Source organism: Cnephaeus nilssonii, assembly GCF_951640355.1.
Source record: "Cnephaeus nilssonii genome assembly, chromosome: X".
In the NCBI taxonomy this organism is placed as follows: Eukaryota; Metazoa; Chordata; class Mammalia; order Chiroptera; family Vespertilionidae; genus Cnephaeus; species Cnephaeus nilssonii.
This window is the reverse complement of record NC_137071.1, coordinates 19,163,507-19,188,031: the sequence shown is the minus strand read 5'-3', so window position 1 is coordinate 19,188,031 and position 24,525 is coordinate 19,163,507. Positions and strand designations below refer to the sequence as shown.

General features: G+C 36.5%; 1 protein-coding gene across 2 annotated transcripts in view; it reads left to right on the top strand.

Moving 5' to 3' along the window:
* The window catches only part of DMD (dystrophin), a 2,362,317-nt gene that overhangs the window by 1,774,232 nt on the left and 563,560 nt on the right, over positions 1-24,525 (top strand). For both annotated transcript variants that reach the window (XM_079764882.1, XM_079764883.1), the window contains exon 55: positions 3,972-4,161. In XM_079764882.1, coding sequence (XP_079621008.1) covers positions 3,972-4,161 — 190 coding nt within the window. The remainder of the gene's footprint in view (positions 1-3,971; positions 4,162-24,525) is intronic.

The window sequence follows — 24,525 nt, the reverse complement described above, 5'->3', positions numbered from 1 at the left end:
TTCTCAGATGATGCTCATGCTGCTGGTCTGTGGGCCACACTTGGGGAACCACTCTACCATACTGCCCATGTTTATATACTGAGGATGGTATATGATGCCCTTATGAAGGGATATAAAACCTTTTGAAGGCACCATACCATTCCATACTCCATCAAATTCTTAGCTATTTTCATACATTATAAAGTTGAAATAGCTGAGAATTAAAATCTGTTATATAAATAGTACTTAACCAATACAGCAGATTATATTTGTAAAGCATCATTACTATTTCTGATATCTAGTCATTGTTACTTTTAACATTCATCCAAATTTTCTTCATGGTCTATAATTTGATAATCTAGATAGGAATTTACAAAATAATCCATGTTTAAGACGATTAGTTTTGTTCTAAGGCATTTTTAAAATTTCTTTATGATTCTCATAATGTTTACATTTTTTATCATAGAAGCCATTTCAAGCCACATGGTTTAAAAGTCTAGACAATTAAAAAGTACAAGCTACATTCAGAGCTATTAAATGCACAAATATAGCATACGTGTACCCTTGACTTTTTTTTTTCTGACCACAAGTTTATTCAACACAAAATAACCCGTCCAACTTTACTGAGGTGGCTGACCTCGTCCACGACCAAATCCGCCTCTAACCTGGAATTCTGTTGCTGACCCAGCCCCGGCCTCAGCTTTCTTGTCAGCACCAGGGGGCACAGCACTCCATCTGTAGGTGTCTCTGTCAGCTTCCCCTCGTGTGAGTCTTGCAGGTCGCTCGCCCTCCAGACCTTTGGGCCTTGGGCGGCCAGTCTCAGGCAGGCTGCGGCGCAAAGTGGCGGGCATGATCTCGGGGGGCAGGTGGAGGTAATCGCGGAGGTACTGGATGCCCTCGTTGGTAAGGTACCAGTAGAAGTGTCTCCAGGCAAACTGCTCCTTCACGTAGCCCCGTTGTTTCTAGTCTAGACTTGGCACAATGAAAATTTAGGAATTCAGTGTACACGGACTAACCTCAGGAGAAAGGATGGAGCCTTAAAATTCCCACACAAGCAGGAAACAACAACCTCGCCTCTGATCGAAGAGGCTTGTAAGGGGCTCATTTGAAGAAATTTTCTGCTGTTGCTGCCACTGAATTTTTAAACGTATTTTCCAAATTGGAAAATATTCAGCCTGATGTTGTCAGTATTTCAGACCATAAGGGTATTGTTTAGGAAAATGATGCCTTACTGTCCTGAAAGAGTTACTGTTCTTCCCTAAAGGCCTAATTTACAAAGCAGCAAACTCACTGGTAGGATTTGGCTGGAAATCTCATTGTCTCAGTAGAACCCTTTCATCTGATTTATGTGCATTATGTTTTACAAAGAACTCAAAGTTATTTACTGGTTACTTTCTCTGGAAGCAGAGGGTAAGTGGTGTTTCAAGTTTAAGAACAGAAGAGGTATGATGCATCGAGTGCAGCTCATCATGAAGATGAAGATGATAAAAAATGCACGGTGTCTAATTCTCTAAGCTTCACTCTGCCATGAAACTTTCATACTGTCTTTTTATTTTGTGTGAAATTAGAGTATGTTCGAAAATATGTCAATATGTAACCCTGTATTTGTCTTCTGGAATGTGACAACTTATTTCTATCCCAAATTTGGGGCTAGATATGGAGTAAGTCTTAGTGATTTCTAATGCATAAGCCAACCTAGAAATATTAGCTTGAACTGGATGAAACTGCTGCCTTTGTAGCCAGAAACGCTCCAACATCAGCAGTTACATGTGCTGCAACCTGTACAATTGTAACATGAAGAATCTTGTTGCTGTAGCAATGGTTCTGAATTTTTAAATCATACTAAATTAAAAGATAAATAAACAACAATTTGGATCTTTCTCCCTGCATTGATAGTGTGCCTGAAAACTAGAGAAGCAAGGACCCAGAAGTCCAGGGAAGCCCTGGAACTACACGAGGTTTAACTGATTTCCCTAACCAGCACACTAAGCTAACCTTTCAGCTGTGCAGTATTAAAGTTTATTTAGGAGTTGATAAATAGCTTAGTGCAATGCTTCCTTTTTTCCAATAGCTACATCCTCATAAACCTATTCTACCCTCCACCAGTTAATGCAGACAGAAGATTTTTCTCCAGTGTGAGTGCCGAAATGACACTGTAGAAGACTGTATGCTCAGCAAAAACTTCACCCATGATGAATAAACAGCTCTTCCAGGGACTTTGCTGCCGCTAGCTCGGCAGGAGTTGTTTATTGCCTGGTTTGCACATCCCATGATAAAGTTGTTGCTGAAATAAATTGCAGTTTTGCATAATTATTGACGAACACATCTTAAAAAGCAGTGTGTATCATATTCAAGTGTTCAATTTTTTAAAATCCATTTTCAGTTTATGTTTAATCCCAGAAAGTGTTTGTGTGGTAATCGAAGGCAAATACAGCATTGAAATAGAATACTAATTCCCTCATTGCAGACAAAATTTACCTGAATCTTTTTAGTTGGGATTGTTACCGCCTAAGGCAATTTTACCTCACAAGCTATTATTATGTAGATGTTTGCTGAGGGTATGTGTGTGTGTACCCACAATACTTGCATTATATATTTTTTCAGGAAATGTGAATAATTGTTTTTTAGATTTTTTTTTTTGGTCAAGGAATGTGGTTTATTCCCTCTAAAAGACTAGAGGAAGTGAGAGAATGGGATATGGGCAGAGGAAATTAACATTTTTGAATAACTATAATGTGTAACTAGATAACTTGTGAGGCTTTACAGACATTGTATTTTCAGTCTAATCACAGCCATATGTACTGCAGATGAGAAACTAAGAAATCAGAAAGGTTAAGTAACCTTCCCTATCATACAGTTGGCAGGGGATATTGGGATTTAAACTCAGATCTGTCTGTTTTTCGGCTCTAACTTTTCCATTACACATAAATTTTTCTTTTGGAAAATATTCTCAGTTATATGACAAGCAGGTGATAAAATATAAAGCCAACACAATAGTTAAAACTATTAGAACACCATAGCGAGTGTTACACAAAATAATATTCTGCACAGAGCTTTCTATGAAAGATGTTATTTTTCTACTTGTTAGTCTTTTGTTTTCCTTTTCCCTCTAATCCCCTTCTCTTTTTTCATCCAGCATTCAACATTCTATTCTAGTTTTACAAAATCTTGACTTTCCTCCTGGCCTATCCAATCCTGGTTTCTGCCTCAGGTGACATCAAAGATAAGCATGGTGTAGGGATTTTAGGGTTTTACATATAAAGATTAGCTTAAACTTTTATAGCATATTAACATACACTTTCAAAAAAATAAAATAAACTCTCAAATTGATTAGTAAAACCTAGAAAGTTAAAGAACATTTTTGAGAGTTCATATATGAACTTTCAAAATCCAAATAACCTCTATAATAAAAGGCTAATATGCAAATTGACCAAACAGTGGAACGACCGGTTGCTATGACACGCACTGACCACCAGGGGGCAGATGCTCAATGCAGGAGCTGCCCCCTGGTGGTCAGTGTGCTCCCCCAGGGGGAGCATCACTCAGCCAGAAGCCAGGCTCACAGCAGACAAGCACAGCAGCAGTGGCAAGAACCTCTCCTGCCTCCAGGACAGCGCTAACAAAGTCCCCCGAGGGCTCCCGGACTGTGAGAGGGTGCAGGCTGGGCTGAGGGACTCCCCCCACCCCCCACCCCACTGCACGAATTTTGTGCAACAGGCCTCTAGTATGTACACACACACACACACACACACACACACATACACATACACACACACACACACACATATATATACAAATGTGTGTGTGTATATACAAATGTGTGTGTGTATATATACACTATTCTAGTTGTTGCTTTTAAGAGGAGCTTTAGCAACAACTCACACAGTTTATATATACAGTTTAGTCCCTTTAGTCTTGCTCTTTTTATGGGGTTCTCTAGGTGCACCATTCAGATATTTGAGAATTGCATCTGAATATTTGTTCCTTTGCAGAGTGAACGAGCGAGAGGCTGCTTTGGAAGAAACTTATAGATTACTGCAACAGTTCCCCCTGGACCTGGAGAAGTTTCTTGCCTGGCTTACAGAAGCTGAAACCACTGCCAACGTCCTACAGGATGCCACCCATAAAGAAAAGCTCCTAGAAGATTCCAAGGGAGTAAGAGAGCTGATGAAACAATGGCAAGTAAGTCAAGCATTTCTACTTTAGCACTTTTGTGAATCCAATTGAACCATTCTCAGCATTTGTCCTTGTAATTGATATGTGGGGGACAAAATATTTACATGGCCTGATATATTTAAGCATTTGGGCAAGAAGGAGAGAGGCAGAGGGAGAAGGAAGAGTCATTTACTATTTCATTTAACAACCTGATCTTCTAAATAGTACATGTTTTCAACCAGAAAAAAAAAAAAAAAACTTGCACATAAAACCAGAGCTTTGGTCAGGGAGAAACTTTCCTCAGAGAAAGAAATTAGGGGTTGGTTTATTAAATTGAAAAAGTTGCCACTTTGAGTGTTTATTTAATATCTTACAGGGAAAGCATCTGTATGAATTGTCTATTTTATTTAGCATTGCTAACTTAATCAGTTTCCCTTCATTACTTTCAAATACATTTTGAAATGCTAATCTGGCATTTTGTAGCTCTCTTCCTAACATGATCTGTGAAAATAAAAAATGAGATGGCTAAATTTGTCATAGTTAATGATAATACAATTTTCAGACAATTGTTTTTCCTAGAAACAAAAAATTGCCATAACATTTCATATCATAAACTGTGAAAGCAGAAGCAGAGGGTTGTTGTGTTTAATGAAGTCTTGGTGAGAATCATATTTTGCAGCTCAAGTTTATTCTCAGTACCTGATATGATTTTCCTGAACTATGATGGAGTTTTGTTATGTATAGTTGAATTTTCTGGCTTGATGTACAAACTTCACTATTATCACAAATACAATTTGGAGTGTTAGAATAATATGATAAATTTTTGGACTAACTTCATTTGCTTCTTTGTTTCATATTTTTAAATCATGAAAAAAAAAAGATCATATACCCCAGGTTGAAAAATAATTTCAAAATAAAATCATAATAAGCAAATGCTTTTCTCCTTCCCCTTTTTGTTGTTCCTTTTTTCTGTTTTGAGTTGATATTTGATCTACTTTGCTGCTCTGGTGCATAGAGTGGATGGCAGTGGCAATTTATCACTTCTTGAAGTCTTCATTCTTGCTTTATCATTCTCCTCAGACCCTACTTGCCCCTCCACAGTGTGTGTTGAATCAGTTTGATCATTTGGAGACAGTTTGCTTAGAACAATATCTGACTTTATCTTTGCGGATATCTCCCATAGCTTGAGAATGTAAAAGCAATGCAAAGTTAGACTTTTTTGATCACTAAATAAATGGTTAGAAAATGTGATGCTGTAACTTATTTTACTTACAGCATTTCATAAATAAAAATTTCTCCTTGTAAATGCCCATAAAGCCACCCTAGAATTTTAATTAATACTATACAGATTCACATATTTTCATTAGCTATAATAAAAAGTAAAACTTTAAGTGGAATTTCTAGCAGGTTACTTTAAAAATAAAAATATTCTGGTGACTCAAAATAATTTTATAACAGGAATTTAATAAAATAGCCCTTAAATTAGAGTTTAAGTCTGGTTGAGCATGAAGATACATCCATCTATCACCTATACATTTTTATATTTATATCTGCATTACTATACAATGAAAATTCATTTGTAACTCCTAATCTTGAGAAACTGTAAGATTCTGTATCATTAAAGAAAAAAGTTGCCATGTTTCCTACCTATATTGGGAGAATGGAGAATAAAGTACATTTTGAGTTTAGATTTCTGATCTGTTTTAAATACAGTTGGAAATTGTGTTGAGGAAACTTTCTTCACTTGTGCTATATTACTCATAAAAATGTATTTATTCTTAGAAACCATATAAAACTACTTCAGAGTCCCTAAAACTCTTAAACATATTGTTTTCCCTTACTACAGTAGGACTAAGATTTCAACATTATTTTAAAACAGAAAATTTTCTCATTCCCTCTTAGTTAATATTGTGTTTTCTATTAATACCCAGTTGCCTGAGGTTGAAACTACATTTTATGAATAGGAATGACTTTTATAGCCAGCTCTGATGTCAGTTAGATGGCTCAATAATGGTCTTTTGATGAAATATTTAGAGGTATTAAGATAAAAACTCTAAAATACTGAAACTCTTGATTATTGTTAATGGTACATGTCAACTGAGAGAATTGAATCAAGATACTGGAGTTTACAAGCAACAAATGGAAGTGCCAATTTTGAAAGTAAGTAAAGCCACATATCATAGGAGATTACAAGCAATTTCAGTTATTTCAGCTAAGTGGAAGTATTTGCTTTTTCCCTCTGAAGATGATTTTTAAATCTTGAACAAAAGGAATTTTATATAATATGTGGAAAGGAAAAATGTTCAACCATTTGCCTTTTCATTTCATTTCAAGAAGCTGGTAGTGGCTAGCCAGTGTGGCTCAGTGGATGAGTGTCGACCTATGATCCAGAAGGTCAAGGTTCGATTCCCAGTCAGGACATGTGCCCAGTTTGTGGGCTCAATCCCCAGTGTGGGGCATTGCAGGAGGCAGCCAATCAATGATTCTCTCTCATCATTGTTTTTCTCTCTCTCCCTCTCCCTTCCTCTCTGAAACCAGTTTTAAAAAAAGAAGCTGGTAGTATTATGTTCATTGTTTGGTTCTTGCTGTACAGTTACCTGTGCTCATCCATGGTCCAAAAATAATGAATGTAAATTTTCAGAAACAAAAAAATCATAATTTTTAAATTGTATGCCATTCTGAGAAGCATGATTAAATTTCACTCTAACCACCCCGCCCAAAGAATGTGAATCATTCCTTTTTCCAGCATCTCCATGCTGTAAATGCTCCCCACGCATTAGTCACTTAGTAGCCATCTAGGTGTCAGATAGACTGTCACAGTATCACAGTGCTTGTGTTCAAATTACCCTTTTTTATTTAATAATGACTTCAAAGCACAAGAGTGATGATGCTGGCAATTCTGATATGCCAAAGAGAAGCCATAAAGTGCTTCCTTTGAGTGAAAAGATGAGTATAGTATGATAAGATATTTTTAGACTACATTCACATACTTTCATTAGAGTATATTATAATAATTGTTCTATTTTATTATTAGTTATTGTTGTTAATCTATTACTGTGCCTAATTCATAAATTAAACTTTATCATATGTGTATATGTATATGAAAAAAAACTTGGCGTATATAGACTTTGGTATATCCACAGTTTCGGGCATCTACTGCAGCCTTAGAACATATCCTCATGGATAACAGGGGACTACTATAGAGTAAGAATAGTTTTTACATATTAAAAAAAGAAAATTCCAAATGCCTAGCCAGAGCAACAGCTTTCTCAGTGGATTAAATATATCTGTTCACTCCAAAGCAGTGATGTTTTTACTTTATATGAATGCTACTGAATGGAGACAGAGGAGGGAAAACCTTCACAAAATATGTTTTTCTCTGATACTGTCAATCAGTTGTTCTATATATGGAAACTCCAGCTCTTGCTAGACTACCTGATTCTCACTATTGTTTGTCATCTACTTCATAGAATATTTAATTCTCCCAGCAATAATTATAATCCATGGGCTCTATAAGCATACATGTATTATGAAGCATATGTGACCTTAATGGAATTAACCTGATTCATTATACTCTGAAAGCCTTTAAAATTTCTTTCTTATATTAGAAAAATGTTATTTACTTTGTTTACTAAAAGTAAGGACATAATAGTTGTCCTTGTACTTTTGGATAATGATAATTTTCTTATAAGTATATTGTTATTTTTAAACTGGAATTTTAAAGCCAATATATTTTTATATAATACCAAGCATATAGAGCCCTGAGACATATTTTGAGGTTTTTTTTAATTGAAAATTTATCCTTAAAATGAAGAACTATATTCATAATTGAATCAGGTTCTTCCAGTGTCTAAAACATTTCTTGTTTTGGGCCTCAGAGAATTGATAAAGATGGTCATGGTTCCAAGTTCTAACATAAAACCATAGTTAACGAACTGAAAATGAGAAGACTCTGCATCTTTGCTAATATTTCACAAGAGTTTCATCAATCATAACTACTTTTCTAAGCACCCCTAAGAGATAAATATAATACCAGCTTATAAAGAAGGTATTTGGCTGTGGTATGTGGTGGGAGAGATGGTCATAAAAGTGTCATAATTAGGCCCAGCCGGAGTGGCTCAGTGGTTGAGTGTTGATCTGTGAATCAGGAGGTCACGATTCGCTTTCTGGTCTGGGCACATGCCCGCATTGCGGGCTCAGTCTTCCCAGTTGGGGGTGTGCAGGAGGCAGCCGATGAATGATTCTCTCATCATTGATGTTACTATCTCTCTCTCCTTCTCCATTCCTCTCTGAATATATATATATATATATATATATATATATATATATATATATATATATATACACACACACTTTACAGTGGCATAATTAGGACCTTTTTCTCAACGAGAGATACTACTATGGAGCAATTAATATTTGAGATTCCTTCATCTGTGATCTGGTTCATGGCTCTGGCCCTGTCTCTCAACTCACTCCCCGTTCTGATTTCATTTGTTTTACCCATGTCTCCTCCCAACCCTCTTTTTCATTATAAAAATTCTCTTCTAGGAAACAAAGCATATCCAGAGATACAAGTTTGATACATTTTGAATTGTATATCAGAGTACATCTGCAAATTGATTAAGATATCTTAGATTTCTAATACATTCTTGAAATTGAGGAAGTAGCTTCTTCAGTATTTCTTACAAAAATCTTGGCCCACTGGATAAAATTAAGGGAAGAAAGAAGAACACACCCTAGCCAATTTGGCTCAGTGGATAGAGTCTTGGCCTGTGGACTATAAGGTCCCGGGTGCAATTACAGTCAAGGGCATATGCCCGGGTTGCAGGCACGATCCCCAGTAGGGGTGTGCAGGAGGTAGCCGATCAATGATTCTCTCTCATCAATGTTTCTATCTCCCTTTCCCTTCCTCTCTGAAAACAATTCTAAAAATTATAAAAAAAGAAATAGTGAAAATATTTAAAAGTTTAGAAAATAAAAGTCAACGAGGAAAAAAGCTTTACCATTAGCAAAGTTTTGGTGCAAAACTCATACCATGGAAAAAGTAAAAGTATTTGGGTACTGTATCCAAGATCTTGAAAAACACTTTCCATAAGAACAGCTACTTTCTTCTATTATATACACATTGAAAATTCTATTTTCCCTTTTATTCTCACATAGCTACTGTAAAAAGTCCATACACATTCACAGTATTATACAGATCATAGTCAGGTTGAAGAACCACGTGCTTGTCATCTTACTGTAGTCCATACTTCATTATGTTCCAGGTTTAGACCCTGAAATTCCTGTAGATCACAGAGAGAATAAAAAATAAATAGTGAAAATAATTAAAAGTTTAGAAAAGAGTCAGTGAGGGCCAATATTCAAGACTGGTGCTGTATCTCTTATAGTAAATAATCCTAAATACAGAGCATAAGAATCCATTCATTTTTATCCAATGACCAAGAAAACAATCACTTCAATTTAATACAATGAGTTTAGTCATTTGATTATAAGGGTTATAACATTCTGAAACATGTTACCATGATCTCTTTTATATGTAAACATCTTAATTGAGTGTATTACAAACTTTAGAACCTACCTTTCTGGATATTGCCATTAGAGTTAGCTATTATCTGGAATGATGCACGGAAGCAATAAGTTGAATAACTTTGCAATCAGTTATTGGATCCTGTAACTTTATATATACAGTACAAACCTAAAGAAAGATACATAGTTAAGAAGACACTCTGCTCGCTGAAAAGTCAATTTGATCGCCTCTAATAGCAATTGTACTTTATTCCTTACAGAGCTTTGTGAGATTTTTATAAGATAACTAGAGGCCCAGTGCACGAATTTGTGCACAGGTGGGGTCCCTCCGAATGGCCGGCAATCAGGGCCAATCAGGGCCATCTCACCCAGTCCTGATCAATTGGGCCAATGGGGGACAGCCGGCCATGGGGTGGGGAGGACTGTGGGAGATTGGCCAGCTGTGGGAGGTTGGCTGTGGGAGCACACTGACCACCAGGGAGCAGCTCCTGCATTTAGCGTCTTCTCCCTGGTGGTAAGTGCACATCATAGCTACTGGCCAGTCATCCAGTCGTCTGGTCATAATGGTCACTTAGGCTTCCTATATAATAAAAGCCTAATATGCTAAGTGTGTGGTTGTCCAGCCGTCCATTCAACCAATCAAAGCGTAATATGCTAATGATATGTTAAGGTTGCTCAACTACTCGCTATGACATGCACTGACCACCAGGGGGAAGATTGTTGACCGGTTGTCCAATCACTATGATGTGCACTGACCACCAGGGGGCAGACGCTCTGACCAGTAGGTTAGCTTGCTGCTGGGATCTGGCTGATTGGGACTGTGCAAGATGGGCCAGATATACCCTGGAACCCTCCCACGTTCCCTCCCCAGCTGGCCAACCTCCTGAGTCCCTCCCTGGCCCTGATCAAGCACTGGTGGGATCCCTCATCCTGGCCTGTGCCCTCTTGCAATCCAAGACCCCTCAGGGGATGTCAGAGAGCCAGTTTCGGACCGATTCCTGCAGACCAGGCCAAGGGACCCCACTGGTGCACAAATTCATGCATCGGGCCTCTAGTTTATATATAAAGATAAATATAAAAACACTTTAAAAAGCTGTCTTCAAATGAAAGATCTGTATTATTAATGTTCTGAATTTCCATTAGACAAAAGTCAAACTGAAAATATAAACCTAACATTGTACTCTTTAAAATCAATAGATCAGTTACATCCTATCTAATAATAGAGTAACATGTAAATTACCATCACTCCGCTATGCCCACGATTGGGCGGCGGGAGGCTGGGGGGCGGGACTTGGGGTGAGGGGGACTACCCTGCTGTTGAGAGGCGCAGGGGGCGGGACTCCCGCCCACTGTGCCTCTCAATGGCCAGATCTGCGGCCGCTGAGGGGGCCTGCGGCGGACACCCTGCTGCGCCTCTCAACAACAGGGTAGCCAGGTGTCCGCGGCAGCCCCCCTCAGCGGCCGTTGAGAGGCGCAGGGGGCGGGAGTCCCGCCCCCTGCGCCTCTCAACAGCAGGATAGCCCTCCTCAGTGGCCGCGGACCATCAAAAGCGGGGGAGCTGGGTGCCTGTCCGTGCCGGAGGCTTCTGAAAGGCCTGGCGCACCAGCGGACAGGAACCCAGCTCCACCGCGAAAAGCGAAAGCATGTAGGGGACCCTACACGTGCATGATTCAATCATGCACTGGGCCTCTAGTTAATTAATAATGACCCCAGCTGGTATGGCTTGGTACTTGAGCTTCGACCTATGAACCAGGAGGTCAAGGTTCAATTCCCAGTCAGGGCACATGCCTGGGATGCTGGCTCAATCCCCAGTGTGGGGCATGCAAGAGGCAGTCAATCAATGGTTCTCTCTTGTCCTTGATGTTTCTATCTCTCTCTCCTCCCTTCCTCTCTGAAATCAATAAAAATATATTTTAAAAAATAAAAAAATGAGGATAATTGCTAATTTTTTTCATTTTTTTTTATAATTGACAAAGCATTTTTACTTTCATTCTCTAATTTGATTCTCACCGAAAACCTCTGGTATTGGTATGATTATTACCATTTGCAGTTGAGAAGGGTGAAATTAGAAAGGTTAAGTAATCTAGCTATTATTACTTCCTTGAAAATCAACTAATTTGAGTTTTATCACTCCAGATGAGGAGGGAAATTATTCAAAAGAAAAACCTATTAAATAAATGCTTAGTTTTATGGAATTAATAACACCACACATTTATCCTATTATTTGGCTAGGTAATAATAATAGCTCACTTAAGAGATTACTATGTGCTTGACAGTGAACTAAGTACTTTGCTTGCATGATACTGTATCATCCTATACTTTCTACAGATGAAATAAAAACTGAAGCTTTAAGAGATTGGGTCACTTCTCCTAAGGTCACACAATTATATAAAGAGAGGAGTCAATATATAAACCTGTTGGACCTTTTGACCTTCGACTAATCCTAGTATACTATCCATTACTCTAAACGGACTCAGTCTTCCAGGAAAAGACCCAAAATAACCCAAAGCAAGTTTCAAATCATTCATCTAATAAGAATTTGTTAATAAATAGAACATCCATCTTTCCTTTACATTTTTTAGTCCACTTTCTACATTTACCTCTCAACTAAAATACTTCTCTATGAAATCACCATGATTTCCAAATGCAAATGCCTATTGCCCTATAAGTCTATGCATAATTTGTTCTTGTTGCCCACCCTAGTCTTCTGGAAAATTTGTCACCTTTTTACTCGCCGGGGTATTGTAGTCTACTAATTTTCTCTGACCTCTGTAACTACTCATTCTTTTCTTTTCTTTTTTTTTACCTGAGGACCTATTCTGAGCTCTCTTTTCTGTCTTCATTAGTCTCATTCTCTTCATTCAATAGTTAATCAATAGTTACTAAGTGTCGGTTATCAGCTAGGTATTAGACTAGAAGCAGTCTTGTGTCCATCACCTTTAATCCAATGATGTAGAGATTTTAAAAAAATATTTTTTCCAGTATCAATCCCACATTTCTTACTGTATGTGGAACATATCTTACTCAAATGTCTCACAGACATCATAAATTCAATATGATCCAAATAGGCCATATCTTTTATACAAAGTCTTTATCTCTTGTCCTGCCATTCATCATACCACTGTCTTTTTAGTCAGAGATTTCAAACCAGTCATTTCTACATCTCCTTATCACTTGCCTTACTTTCTAGTTCATTTTTAAAATCTATGGATTTTATGTTTGTCATCCTTTGTACTCATGCTTTTCTGTCCAATCCCCTTAACACTCTTCTAACTCATGTTCTTATTACCTCCCTCCACTCCTTTCTGCCAACTGTATTGCTCCAATCCAACTTGCAGATTGTCATTTCAAATTATGCTTCCTAAAGCATAGATTAGATTATGACTCCATTATATATTCCATGAGGGCAAAGATTTAATCTATTTATTCACATATATTCCCATTTCAAGACAGTGCCGAGCACATGATAGGTGCTCAATAAATATTTGTCAAATGAGTGAAAGAATATAGGACTCCTCTGTTCAAACACCTTTTATGACTTCTCAAAGCCTTTCTTAATATTCTACAAACTATTTCACCTGGACCTCCAGGATTGGTCCTCTATCTCAATTCCCAATCTTATTTCTTATTTTTCCCCCTCTTGCACCTTCAACTCCTACTAAAATGCACAGCTAGCCAGCTTACTGTTTTGTCTTTTTAAAATTAAATTTATTGGGGTAAGAATGGTTAATAACATTATATAAATTTTAAGTGTACAGGTTTATAATCATTTGTATATTCCATTATGTGCCAACCACCCAAAGTCTAGTCTACTTCTATCACCATATATTTGACCCCTTTACCCTATTCATCTTCTGCCACCCCCTTCACCTCTGGTTACCACCATACTTTTGTTACTGCCCGTGTTTCGTTGTTTGTGCCATTGTGACAATATACTAGTAAATGGATCTCAATAGTATCATGTTAAGTGAAATTAGTCAGCCAGAAAAGGACAAGAACCATGTGATTTCAATCATATGGGGGATATAAAACAAAAATAAACTAACTAACATAATTTTTTTATCTTTTTATGTCCTTGTTCCTTCTCTTGGGATACCTTTTCCTCATCTCAGTTTACCCAGATACTACGTAATTTTCAAGGAAAGCCATATTCAAATCCTTTCTTATTCCCTGAGCACCCAAGCTGGAACACATATTGTCTCTCTCTCAATTCCCATAGGTAATTACCTGTGTTTTAAATTATGTTTAGTGCTTTCTGTATTGCATAAGAGAGGCTGGAGAGAATATTTAATAGTGTGGTAGTTGAAGCCTGACTGCTTAGGTTTACATTGTGATTCTGATACTTACTGACCATGGACACATTGCTTAATTGCTCTCAGTATGCACAGCTGTAAATCAGGGGTAATAATAGCATCTGCTTCATCAGGTTGTTGTGAGGGTCATTCAAATTATATATGTAAAGTGCATAAAACATTATTTTACACATAGTAAGCAATCAGTAAGCATAGCTAGTGTTGTTATTATCAGGTGTGTGTGTATGGATGAATAGATGATTGATAGATAGATAGATAGATAGATAGATAGATAGATAGATAGATAGATGATAGATAGATGCTTTTGTATTGTTTGTTTCACTATAGACTCTTTAATGGCACAATTCTCATTTGATTTGAATAAGAAATGCATAGGTTAATAAAAAATATTCCCAAGACATTGGCTACCATGTTATTAGGACTCAGATTTAAAGATTTTTTTTTAATTTACTGGGGTGACATTGGTTAATAAAATTATATAGGTTTCAAGTGTACAATTCTATAATAATTCATCTGTATGTTGTATTTTGTGTTCACCACCTCAAGTCAAGTCTCCTTTCATCAACATTTACCTCCATTTTACCCTCCGTCTACCTCCCCTCACCTCCCTTTCCCTCTGGTAATCACCATACTGTTGTCTATGTTTATGAGTTGTGGGTGGGGTTTTTTCCCTTGCTTAATCCTTTCACCTTTTTTTACCCAGCACCCCCGCCCCACCATCTCCCCTCTAGCAGTTGTCAGTCTGTTCTCTGTATCTATAAGCTTGTTTCTATTTTGTTAGTTTATTTTGTTCATTAGATTCCACATATAAATGAAATCATACTTGTCATTCTCTGGCTGGCTTATTTCACTTAGCATAATACTTGCCAAGTCCATCCATATTGTGGCAAAGGTAATATTTGCTCTTTTTATAGCCAATTAGTGTTTTATTGTGCAAATGCACTATAGCTTTTTTTACCCATTCATCTACTGATGGACACTTGGACTGCTTCCAAATCTTGGATATTATAAATAATGCTGCAATGAACATAGAACTGCATATATTCTTTCAAATCAGTGTTTTGGGTTTCCTAAGATAGATTCCCAGAAGAGGAATCACTGGGTCATAAGGCAATTTCATTTTTTATTTTTTGAGGTAATTCCTTACTGTTTTCCACAGTGGCTGCACCAATCTGCATTCCCACCAACAGTGCACAAAGGTTCCCTTTCCTCCACCTCCTCACCAACACTTCTCATTTGTTGATTTGTTGATGATAGCCATTCTGACAGGTATGAGGTGATATCTCATTGTGATTTTAATTTGCATTTCTCTGATGATTAGTGACTGTTGAGCATCTTTTAATATATCTATTGGCCATCCGTATGTCCTTTTTGGAGAAGTGTCTATTCAGATCTTTTGCCCATTTTTAATTGGATTGTTTGGGTTTTTCTTCTTAAGTTGTATACATTCTTTATAAATTTTGGATATTAACCCCTTTTCAGATGCATCGTTGGTGAATAGGTTCTTTTATTCAGTGGGTTGTCTTTTCATTTTGTTGACGATTTCATTTCCTTTGCAGTGCAAATACTTTTCAATTTAATGTAGTCCCATTTGTTTATTTTTTCTTTTGCTTCCTTTGCCAAGGAGATACATCCTTACATTTAAGTCTTTAATCCATTTTGAGTTTATTCTTGTATATGGTATAAGGTGGTCTAGTCTCATTTTTTGCACATATCTGTCCAATTTCCCAACACCATTTATTAAATAGACTGTCTTTACCCTATTTTATGTTCTTTCCCCTTTTGTCAAATATTAATTGAACTTAAAGGTGTGGGTTTATTTCTGAGATCTCTATTCTGTTTATTGATCTATAAACTTGTTTTTATGTGCGACCATGCTGTTTTGATTATTATGGCCTTGTAGTATAGTCTGATATCAGGGAGTGGGATTCCTCCAACTTTATTCTTTGTCAACATTGCCATGACTTCTCAGGGTTTTTTGTGGTTCCATATAAATTTTTTGAATATTTTTTCTGGTTCTGAGAAATATGCCATTGGTATGTTGATAGGAATTGCATTGAATCTATAGGTTGCTTTGCGTAGTATGGGCATTTTAATGATGTCAATTTGTCCAATCCATGAATACAGTATATGCTTTCAGTTGTTTGTATCTTCTTCAGTTTCTTTCTTATATGTCATAATTTTCTGAGTACATGTATTTTACATCCTTTTTTAAATTTCTTTATTGATTAAGGTGTTACTTTACATTTTTGGTTAAATTTATTACTAAATATTTTATTTGTTGATACAATTTTAAATGGGATTATTTTTCTTAGTTTCCCTTTCTTATAGTTCATTATTGATTATTGATGTATACAAATGCAACTGAATTCTGGATGTTTATGTTGTATCCTGCTACATATCAGTTCTAGTAGTTTTGTGTTGAAATTTTTAGCATTATCTATATAGAGTATCATGCCATCTGCAAATAATGACAGTTTTATTTCTTCCTTTCCATTTGGATGCCTTTTATTTCTTCTTCTCTGATTGCTGTAGCTAGGACTTTCAGTACTATGTTGAATAAGAGTGGTGAAAGTGGACATCCTTGTCTTGTCCCTAATCTTAAGGAAAGTGCTTTTAGTTTTTCCCCTTTGAGTATACTGTTGGCTGTGGGTTTGTCATATATGACCTTTATTACATTGAGGTATGTTCCCTCTATTCTCAGCTTGCTCAGAGTTTTTATAAAAAAAAAAAGAGTGTTGGATTTTATCAGATGCTTTTCCTGCATCTATTGATATGATCATGTGATTTATACCCTTCATTTTGTTTATGATGTGTATCACATTTATTGATTTGCAGATGTTGTACCAACCTTGCACCCCCAGAATTAATCCCACTTGATCATGGTGTATGATCATTTTATTGTATTGCTATATCTGGTTTGCTAATATTTCTTGAAGATTTTATTATCTATGTTCATCAGGGATATTGGTATGCAATTTTCTTTCTTCGTAGTGTCATTTTCTGATTTTGGAATTAGGATAATGCTGGCCTCATAAAATGAGCTTGAGAGTTTTTCCTCCTCTTGAACTTTTTGGTATAGTTTGAGAAGGATAGGTGTTAGTTCTTCTTTGAATGTTCGTTAAATTTTGCCTATGAAGCCATGTGACCCTGGACTTTTGTTTGCTGGGAGTTTTGTTTTGTTTTGTTTTTTGTTTTTTTGTTTGTTTGTTTTTTACCACTTCAATTTCATTAGTTGTAATTCATCTATTCAGATTTTCTGATTCTTACTGATTCAGTTTTGGAAGATTGTATGTTTCAATAAATTTATCCATTTTGTCCAGATTGTACATTTTTTTGGCAAATAGTTGTTTATAATATTTTCTTACAATCTTTTGTATTTCTGTAGTGTTAGTTGTTACTTCTCTTTCATTTCTGGTTTTATTTATTTGGGTCCTCTCTCTTTCTTTCTTGATGAATCTGGTTAAAAGTTTGTCAATTGTGTTTATCTTTTCAAAGAACCAGCCCTTGGTTTCATCAATTTTTGGATTGTTCGTTTAGATTCTACTTTATTTATTTCTTCTGTGATCTTTATTAGTTTATTTATTCTATTCACTTTGGGAATTGTTGTTCTTTTTCTAGTACCTTTAATTGTATAGTTAGATTGTTTGTTTGAGAATTTTTCTTTCTTGAAGTAGAACTCTATTTTTTTATATTTTGTCTTTTCTAATCAAGAAAAGGGGAATAATCTTCAATAGATTTTAGTTCTTACATGTCTATAATGACTCATGTTTGTAATCTCTTTAAAGTCTTCAGATACAAAAAAAAAAAAACTTTAGTACCTCCATTCTTGAAAATAAAAACGCTGCACTGAAAATTGTAAAGAAATATTTTGTCTTTCATATTCACCTTTGAGAAAATATATTGACTTGCTGCACCTCTCTTTCAACCAGACACCAGACATTGAGATTCCCTGAAACACACTTCAGTAAAAGTAGTTTGTTTTTCCCAAACAGTCTGACCAACACCGGAAGCCATATCAATGGCTTATAGATATGTTAATAAATTAATAAAGTTGTTTTGAATGCATGTTTGAAGCATTAGTACTGAAGACAGTGAGAGAGGCTGAGATTATTCTTTAACTTTCTTTGATCTCTATCAGAACCTGAACAACATATAATTTTCGGCCTTCTCCAATCATGAATAGAAAAAGTCAGGAAAATTTTAGCTACAGAGAAGGTCAAAGAAATGCATACCACTTTCTCCACCTCCCTTTGTTTAAACTTGAAGGGTTTTTTTTTTGAGGTTTATAAATCTTTGAAATGATACTTTTTAGACAAAAAAAATAGATATTCTATTATGTAGTGGGTAGTAATGCCCCCCTTACTTTTGGAAAATTCTGAAAGTGCAAATTGGGGGAATGAAATAAAAGAATCTTCAGCCTTGTATTTACAAATTATTTTTAAAATGAACTTCATTAATGTCTCTCTTGTGTCTTTCATAATTCTGGTAATCAAACATTTCAGGTATTGGTCAGAGATTAATAGTATTCAAAATAATTTAAGTTATCAGCATGTGGTTTTCATTCCACATGAAGTCCATTTGCAGTTTACATGGTTTTCTAAATTATATTAAAATGCAATGTCAAAAAGTTCACTTTTTTTCATTTTTAGCAGCATCAATCTTTGAAGAAAGGTTATTGAACAAAGGTCTTTGCATAAATCAACCATTCCCTGTAGAGATAAAAGAAGCCATTACACCTGGTTATGAAAAGAGTTTCATGAATGCAAGAGAAATAAATCATTCCTCACTGGAGATCATATTATTCTAGATTGAAGAATGTCTGTTTCCTGATAGTGAAAAAGCAAGAAATTACTTTTGTTTGCTCCTGTATTGTGGTTGTCCTTGAGAGGTCTATTAGTAATTTGACTTTTCAATATTATTATTATAACTTACAATAATCTGAGTCATAATAAATGTTATTTTTTAATTCTCTAAAGATTTCAGTTTTTCCTCTCTAATTTCTATTCACCTCCAACAGCTTTTAAAATATATCATTCCTTGGGAGTTAGAGAAAAACTTACTCTCTGCAGAAAGCAGAGAGCATTTCACCTGCTCTCAGGAGCCAACCATATTTCACTTCAGTCCTTTGCTCTCAATACAACAATTCAATATTGGATTCAATTCAAGGCTATGGCCCCAAATAGAAAGAAACCTGGATATTTATGAACTGCTTGACTAGGCATTCCTCCCAATGATTTACTCTATAAATCCTATTTTTAGTTTTCACATTGGTTTCACAAATGGTTGGAAAACTGTTGTACATTGCAGTTTTAAAAACTGAAATGAGTATAGATAGCATTTTTACCTGATATGAGAAATTGTTGACATTTTCTGTTTTGGAGTAGGAAACAATTGTCATTATTTGGATGCAACTATTAGATTGAGTAGACAATTCTAAATTCGTTTTCTATCTATAACCTAAAAGAATTTTTTATATTCATGAAATGTATACATATAGTTGAGACATAATTTTTGAGCAGATTCCTGAATGTTACTTTTAAGGACAGCAATTGAGAAGTGGGATATGCCACAGAACAGTAAAGAGGATCTAAAAGTTGACGAGAACAGTACATGGCCCCAGATAAATTGATAATGGTGGGACTTGTGAGCAGAGGACAGGGAGATCCATCCAAGGAGATAAGTTGAGTATAGAGTCCTTTGGTCTCCTAGAGAAGGGGACACCTCTTGCATACCTTATAGGGTAGATCAGGGCAGTTATTCTGGTAAACAGACCAAAATATAACAGCTTAAAACAATAACAGTTAGTTGCTTTGCACTTGAATCTACAACCGAGGAATTGAACCATGACCTCCTGGTTCATGGGTCAGGGCTCAACCACTAAACTACGCAGGTTGGGCAACATGCTTACATTTTTACTTTCCTGTTTGCCCAAGGTATTTTTATGCCATCATGTCTCATCTGTATTAGTGTGTACCATTTAATTTTTAGAGTATGCCTGTTAATAACCTTATTTACATAGCTCTACTGATTAATCTGGGCAGAAGGTAGCTTTAAGGAAGGAGGTCTTTTTTTTACTAAGTTTAATACATATTTCCTATCATTCTCTTAGTCTCTCTCTCTCTCTCTCTATCATCTATCATCTATCTATCTATCTATCTATCTATCTATCTATATCTCTATATCTATCTCTGTCTCTCTCTTTCTCTCTCCTCATTTCACAGCTAGATGAAAGAAATGTTTCTCAGAGTTCACATACAACCTGCACCATTTTTACTTGGTAATTTATTAAAAATGCAGTGTCAGAAGGTGGCTCTCTAGAGATGGGCCAGGAATCTGCTTATTTAAAGAGCTTGCAGGTGGTTCTTGTGTCCATTTAAATTTGAGAATGACTGGGCCAGATGCTTGCTCAAGGCCATTTTAGCTCTGAAAGTTGACAAATTTTGATTTGATGAGGCAGATACTGTGTGCTTATGCTGGAGAAAGAAAGTACTACACCTTCTGCTTGTGTTAGAGAATTTTTCTTTAGTATCTTCATCTCTAATGCCTAGCCAATCAGGAATAGTGTTGTTTATTCTTCCCACTGTTTTGGAGAGGCATGGGAAAGGATAAGCCAGATGGTTCTGAGGAAGATTTACATTACCATCTTCTTTCTTTTTTCCCTTTGCATATTATATAAAACTACCCATGTTTTCATCTGAGCCATGATTGTTAACTTAATGCTATGATCTAGTGGCTCATGACATTAAATTATAACTTAGCCTAACATGACCAAATTACAGTTTCAGAAGAAAAGTTTCTTTTCTTGGGTTGATTCATAGACCTTAAACCAATTATATGATTAGCTAATTTTTTCATAATTATACCTCAGCCTTGATTTAGGTAATCTCCCTTCTTTCTTAGAAATGCATTTTGTTAATCAGAATCTAGGTTATAATCAATTTTTCAAAAGTAATGTTAAGAAAGGTAGAAAATGTGTTGTTTTTCTTTTATTTGATTTGGGGTGTGTGTGTGTGTGTGTGTGTGTGTGTGTGTGTGTGTGTTTACAGTACTGAAATAAACTCTGTCTGGGACTCTATCTATATATATAAAACCCTAATATGCAAATAGACCGAATGGCTGAACAACCAAACAACTGAATAACCGGTCGCTATGACGTGAACTGACCACCAGTCAACATGGCATGTGTTGACTATGACAGGATGGTGGAACAGGTGAGAGGGAGTGCCAGACCAAGGCGGGGCATTGGTCACTGTCATCGGGGTGAGCCTCTGGTGGTTACTGAAAATTCTTTGCTCCCGCACACCGTGGTCCCTCCCAGCGCTCGCACCTGCTGCTGACACTGGAGCCACCACTCACCCCGATTGCTTGGCACTGTCAGTGGGTTTGAGCGGTGGCTGCCAGCCCCAATCACCCCTCAGGGCTTCTCCACCTCCCCCTGCTCCTGAGGGGCGATCGGGGTCAGCAGCCACCTCTCACACCCGCTGCCGATGACAGCCCTGCTCACACCCACTGCCAGTGCCAGAGCCACCACTCACACCCACAGCCAGTGCCAGAGCTGCCCTTGCACCGCCTGCAGGCACCTAACACCAGTCCCAATTGCTTGGCGCCATAAGCAGGTGTGAGTGGTGGCTGCCAGCCCTGATCTCCCCTGAAGGCTTCTCCACCTCCCCCTGCTCCTGAGGGGTAATTGGGGCAGCAGCCACTGCTCACACCCACTGATGGCACTGGCCCCGCTCACACCCAATGCCGGCACCGGCCCAAATTGCTCCGCCGTGAGCGGGTGTGATTGTGGCTGGTGCCATCAGCGCATGGGAGTGGTGGAGGCAGGAGCAGGGCTGCTGGCAGACAACAGACTGGGGGTATAGGTGGAAGGGGGTAGGGGCCGGGTGGGGGCATGGAGGATGGACCAATACCCGCCCCTGTGACCACTGCAGCCTTGCGGCCCACAGTTCCTTTCAAGGTGCATGAATTCGTGCACTGGACCCCTAGTATAAGATAAAAAGTGAAGGAGAGTAGACAGTTAGCATATACACTTGATAGTGAAATGATTAAGTATTCTTAGAAAGGCACCAACCTTTCAGCTACATTTTACTAACCAATCAGTAAGGTCCCAACTACATCTGTCTTAAATAAATAGTTTTGCATTGCTCAAGAAATGAAGTTGTCATCCTTGGTTAATTCAAGCAAAGAATATTTTTATTATGAACAGGTTTTGTTGTTTTACATATTTGAACTTGCATATAAAACAGTTTGTGTCATAAATGTGATTAAAATAGAAAATAATAAGTTGATGTAACAGAGAGAAAAAGAGAGAGCAAGCAAGGAAAAAATGGAAACTACATCCTTTCCTATATAAAATCCACATGTTTTTTTCTATAAAATCTGTCAAGCCCAGGGAGAAAAGCCCACTCTGGCCTGTAAAACAAAAGAATAAGAAACATGATAGAAAGTCCTGCTATTTTACCAAATGTAACACCAAGAAGTCTGAGACAAGTTGTGGCAGAATTTAGGCTCAGAAAAACTTACACAATTGACCTGCCATGTGAGAATCTCAAAATGACTTTAGGTGGTGGCATAGGACTTGAAATCCAATAATATATGCAACAGTGATCACACCATAATTACACAGAGAAAGCAAATTAGTCCTCTAATAGCACAGCCAAATTGAAATTCATTCTCTGAGCAGGTTTTCAAACACACTCTTCTTTTACATCTCTTTTTACACGCTTTTTATATGCCATTTGAATAATTGCATTATTCAGTATTTCTTCATGTTTAGTTCCTCAATGGAACAACATCAGAAAAACAAGAAGTTGGGATACAAGATAGAAAAAAAATGGAATTGGAGAGAGACAGAAAAAAATTACACACACACACACATGCACACACACAGTGAGAGAGTAATTTGCTTACATGGTGTATCTGATTGAGAAGTCCCTTTGCTTCAGGCCTTCTCACAGGAAATGACTAATTGTCATGATTTGAGATATTTTATTTTATATGGTATTGAAAAAGAAAATAAATTTACTCACATTCCTTAAGGGCAGTGTTGTATTATTATTCCTATATAATATATTCTCTTCAAAAAAGTAACTCCAGAGTTGAGTGAAACCGGGCTTGTAACTCAAATGGCATTCTCTCTCCCTGTAGTAGAAATTGCGTCAATATGTCCATACTCACAGAACATTGCCGAAGGTTGCTCCAAATAAAGTGTGTGTTTGAATTCTGTTATAAGAAACTGAAAAATGAGAGTAGGATTATTTATTTATTAAGTATAGTAGTAGCAGGCTAGTTGGAGGTTAATCACTGATGACATTAATAATATTTCATCAAGCACAGGTAAATATCTGACCAAAATTATACCCTGAAGAAGTAACTCATAGTTATAAGTATACATCATTCTCACGTTCTGCAATATATTACCTGCTTTAAAGGAACTGTTATATAGTTGGAATAGATTGAATGATCAACCTTAGTTCTTTCTTATTTTCTGAAATCTCAATCTTGATGTTGCCTCCTATTGGATGGGGTGTACCACCCAAATCCTGGCCTTAGGGCTTAGCCATGTGGCTTGCTTTAGCAAACAGCAAGTGAGCAGAAATGACAGTGTGTTAGTTTGAAGGCTAGGCCTTAAGAGACATTGCACTTTCTTATTTGTGCTTCTACCATATGTATAAGAACAATGTGCCCCATCTAAGCTGCTAGTCTAAGAAGAGGATGAGAGACAGCAGGATTGTTCTAGCCGTGCACATCCAAGAAAATAAATGATTATTGTTTGAAACCATAATGTATTGTTCTGCATTATCTTGACAATAGCTAATTGAAACAGCAAAGAAGCTTTTGTTTTTTCTGAATACCTACTGAAAATTATTAATATCAGCCATCTTGTGGTAAAAATATAAAGCCTATTTTTTACTTTTAGTGGTTATTAATTTTTTTAAAATAATTAGATCTAAACTTGTCCTGGATGTCATTATATTAATCTTATGCATAAAAAATAAACTATTTCTGTTCATTTATTTGTAAGTAACATTTGTAAGTTAACTTATTTGTAAGTAACACTGCCAATCTTGAGAGGATACGCACATTTCTGTACTACTTTTTAAAAAAACACCTTCTGACATCAAAGTATTACATAATAATATGTTTCATTTAAATATATCATACATTCCCAAGAGAAAGTGGGTGATATTGGTTTTGTGTGGGAGAGAAAAATATTGAATAGTACCATCTGGTTTAACCCTTGTAGTGATATGGAATCAGCTGTGCTAATTACCCAGGTGGTTTGTTTTTATAGAGATAATTATATATGAAATTCATTTCCATTTTGTTATATAATATTAGAAATACATCTAAACCTAATGTGGATTCATTATGTTACCATCTTGTTGGCATAATCATTAAAGCTAAACCCATAAATCTATTTAATTAAATGTTTAGAGGCTATAGTATTCAAAGCAAGAATATTATGAAAAAATGATATTTGAAATACTTTTTATATGCCATTTGAATAATTGGATTATTCAGTATTTCTACATGTTTAGTT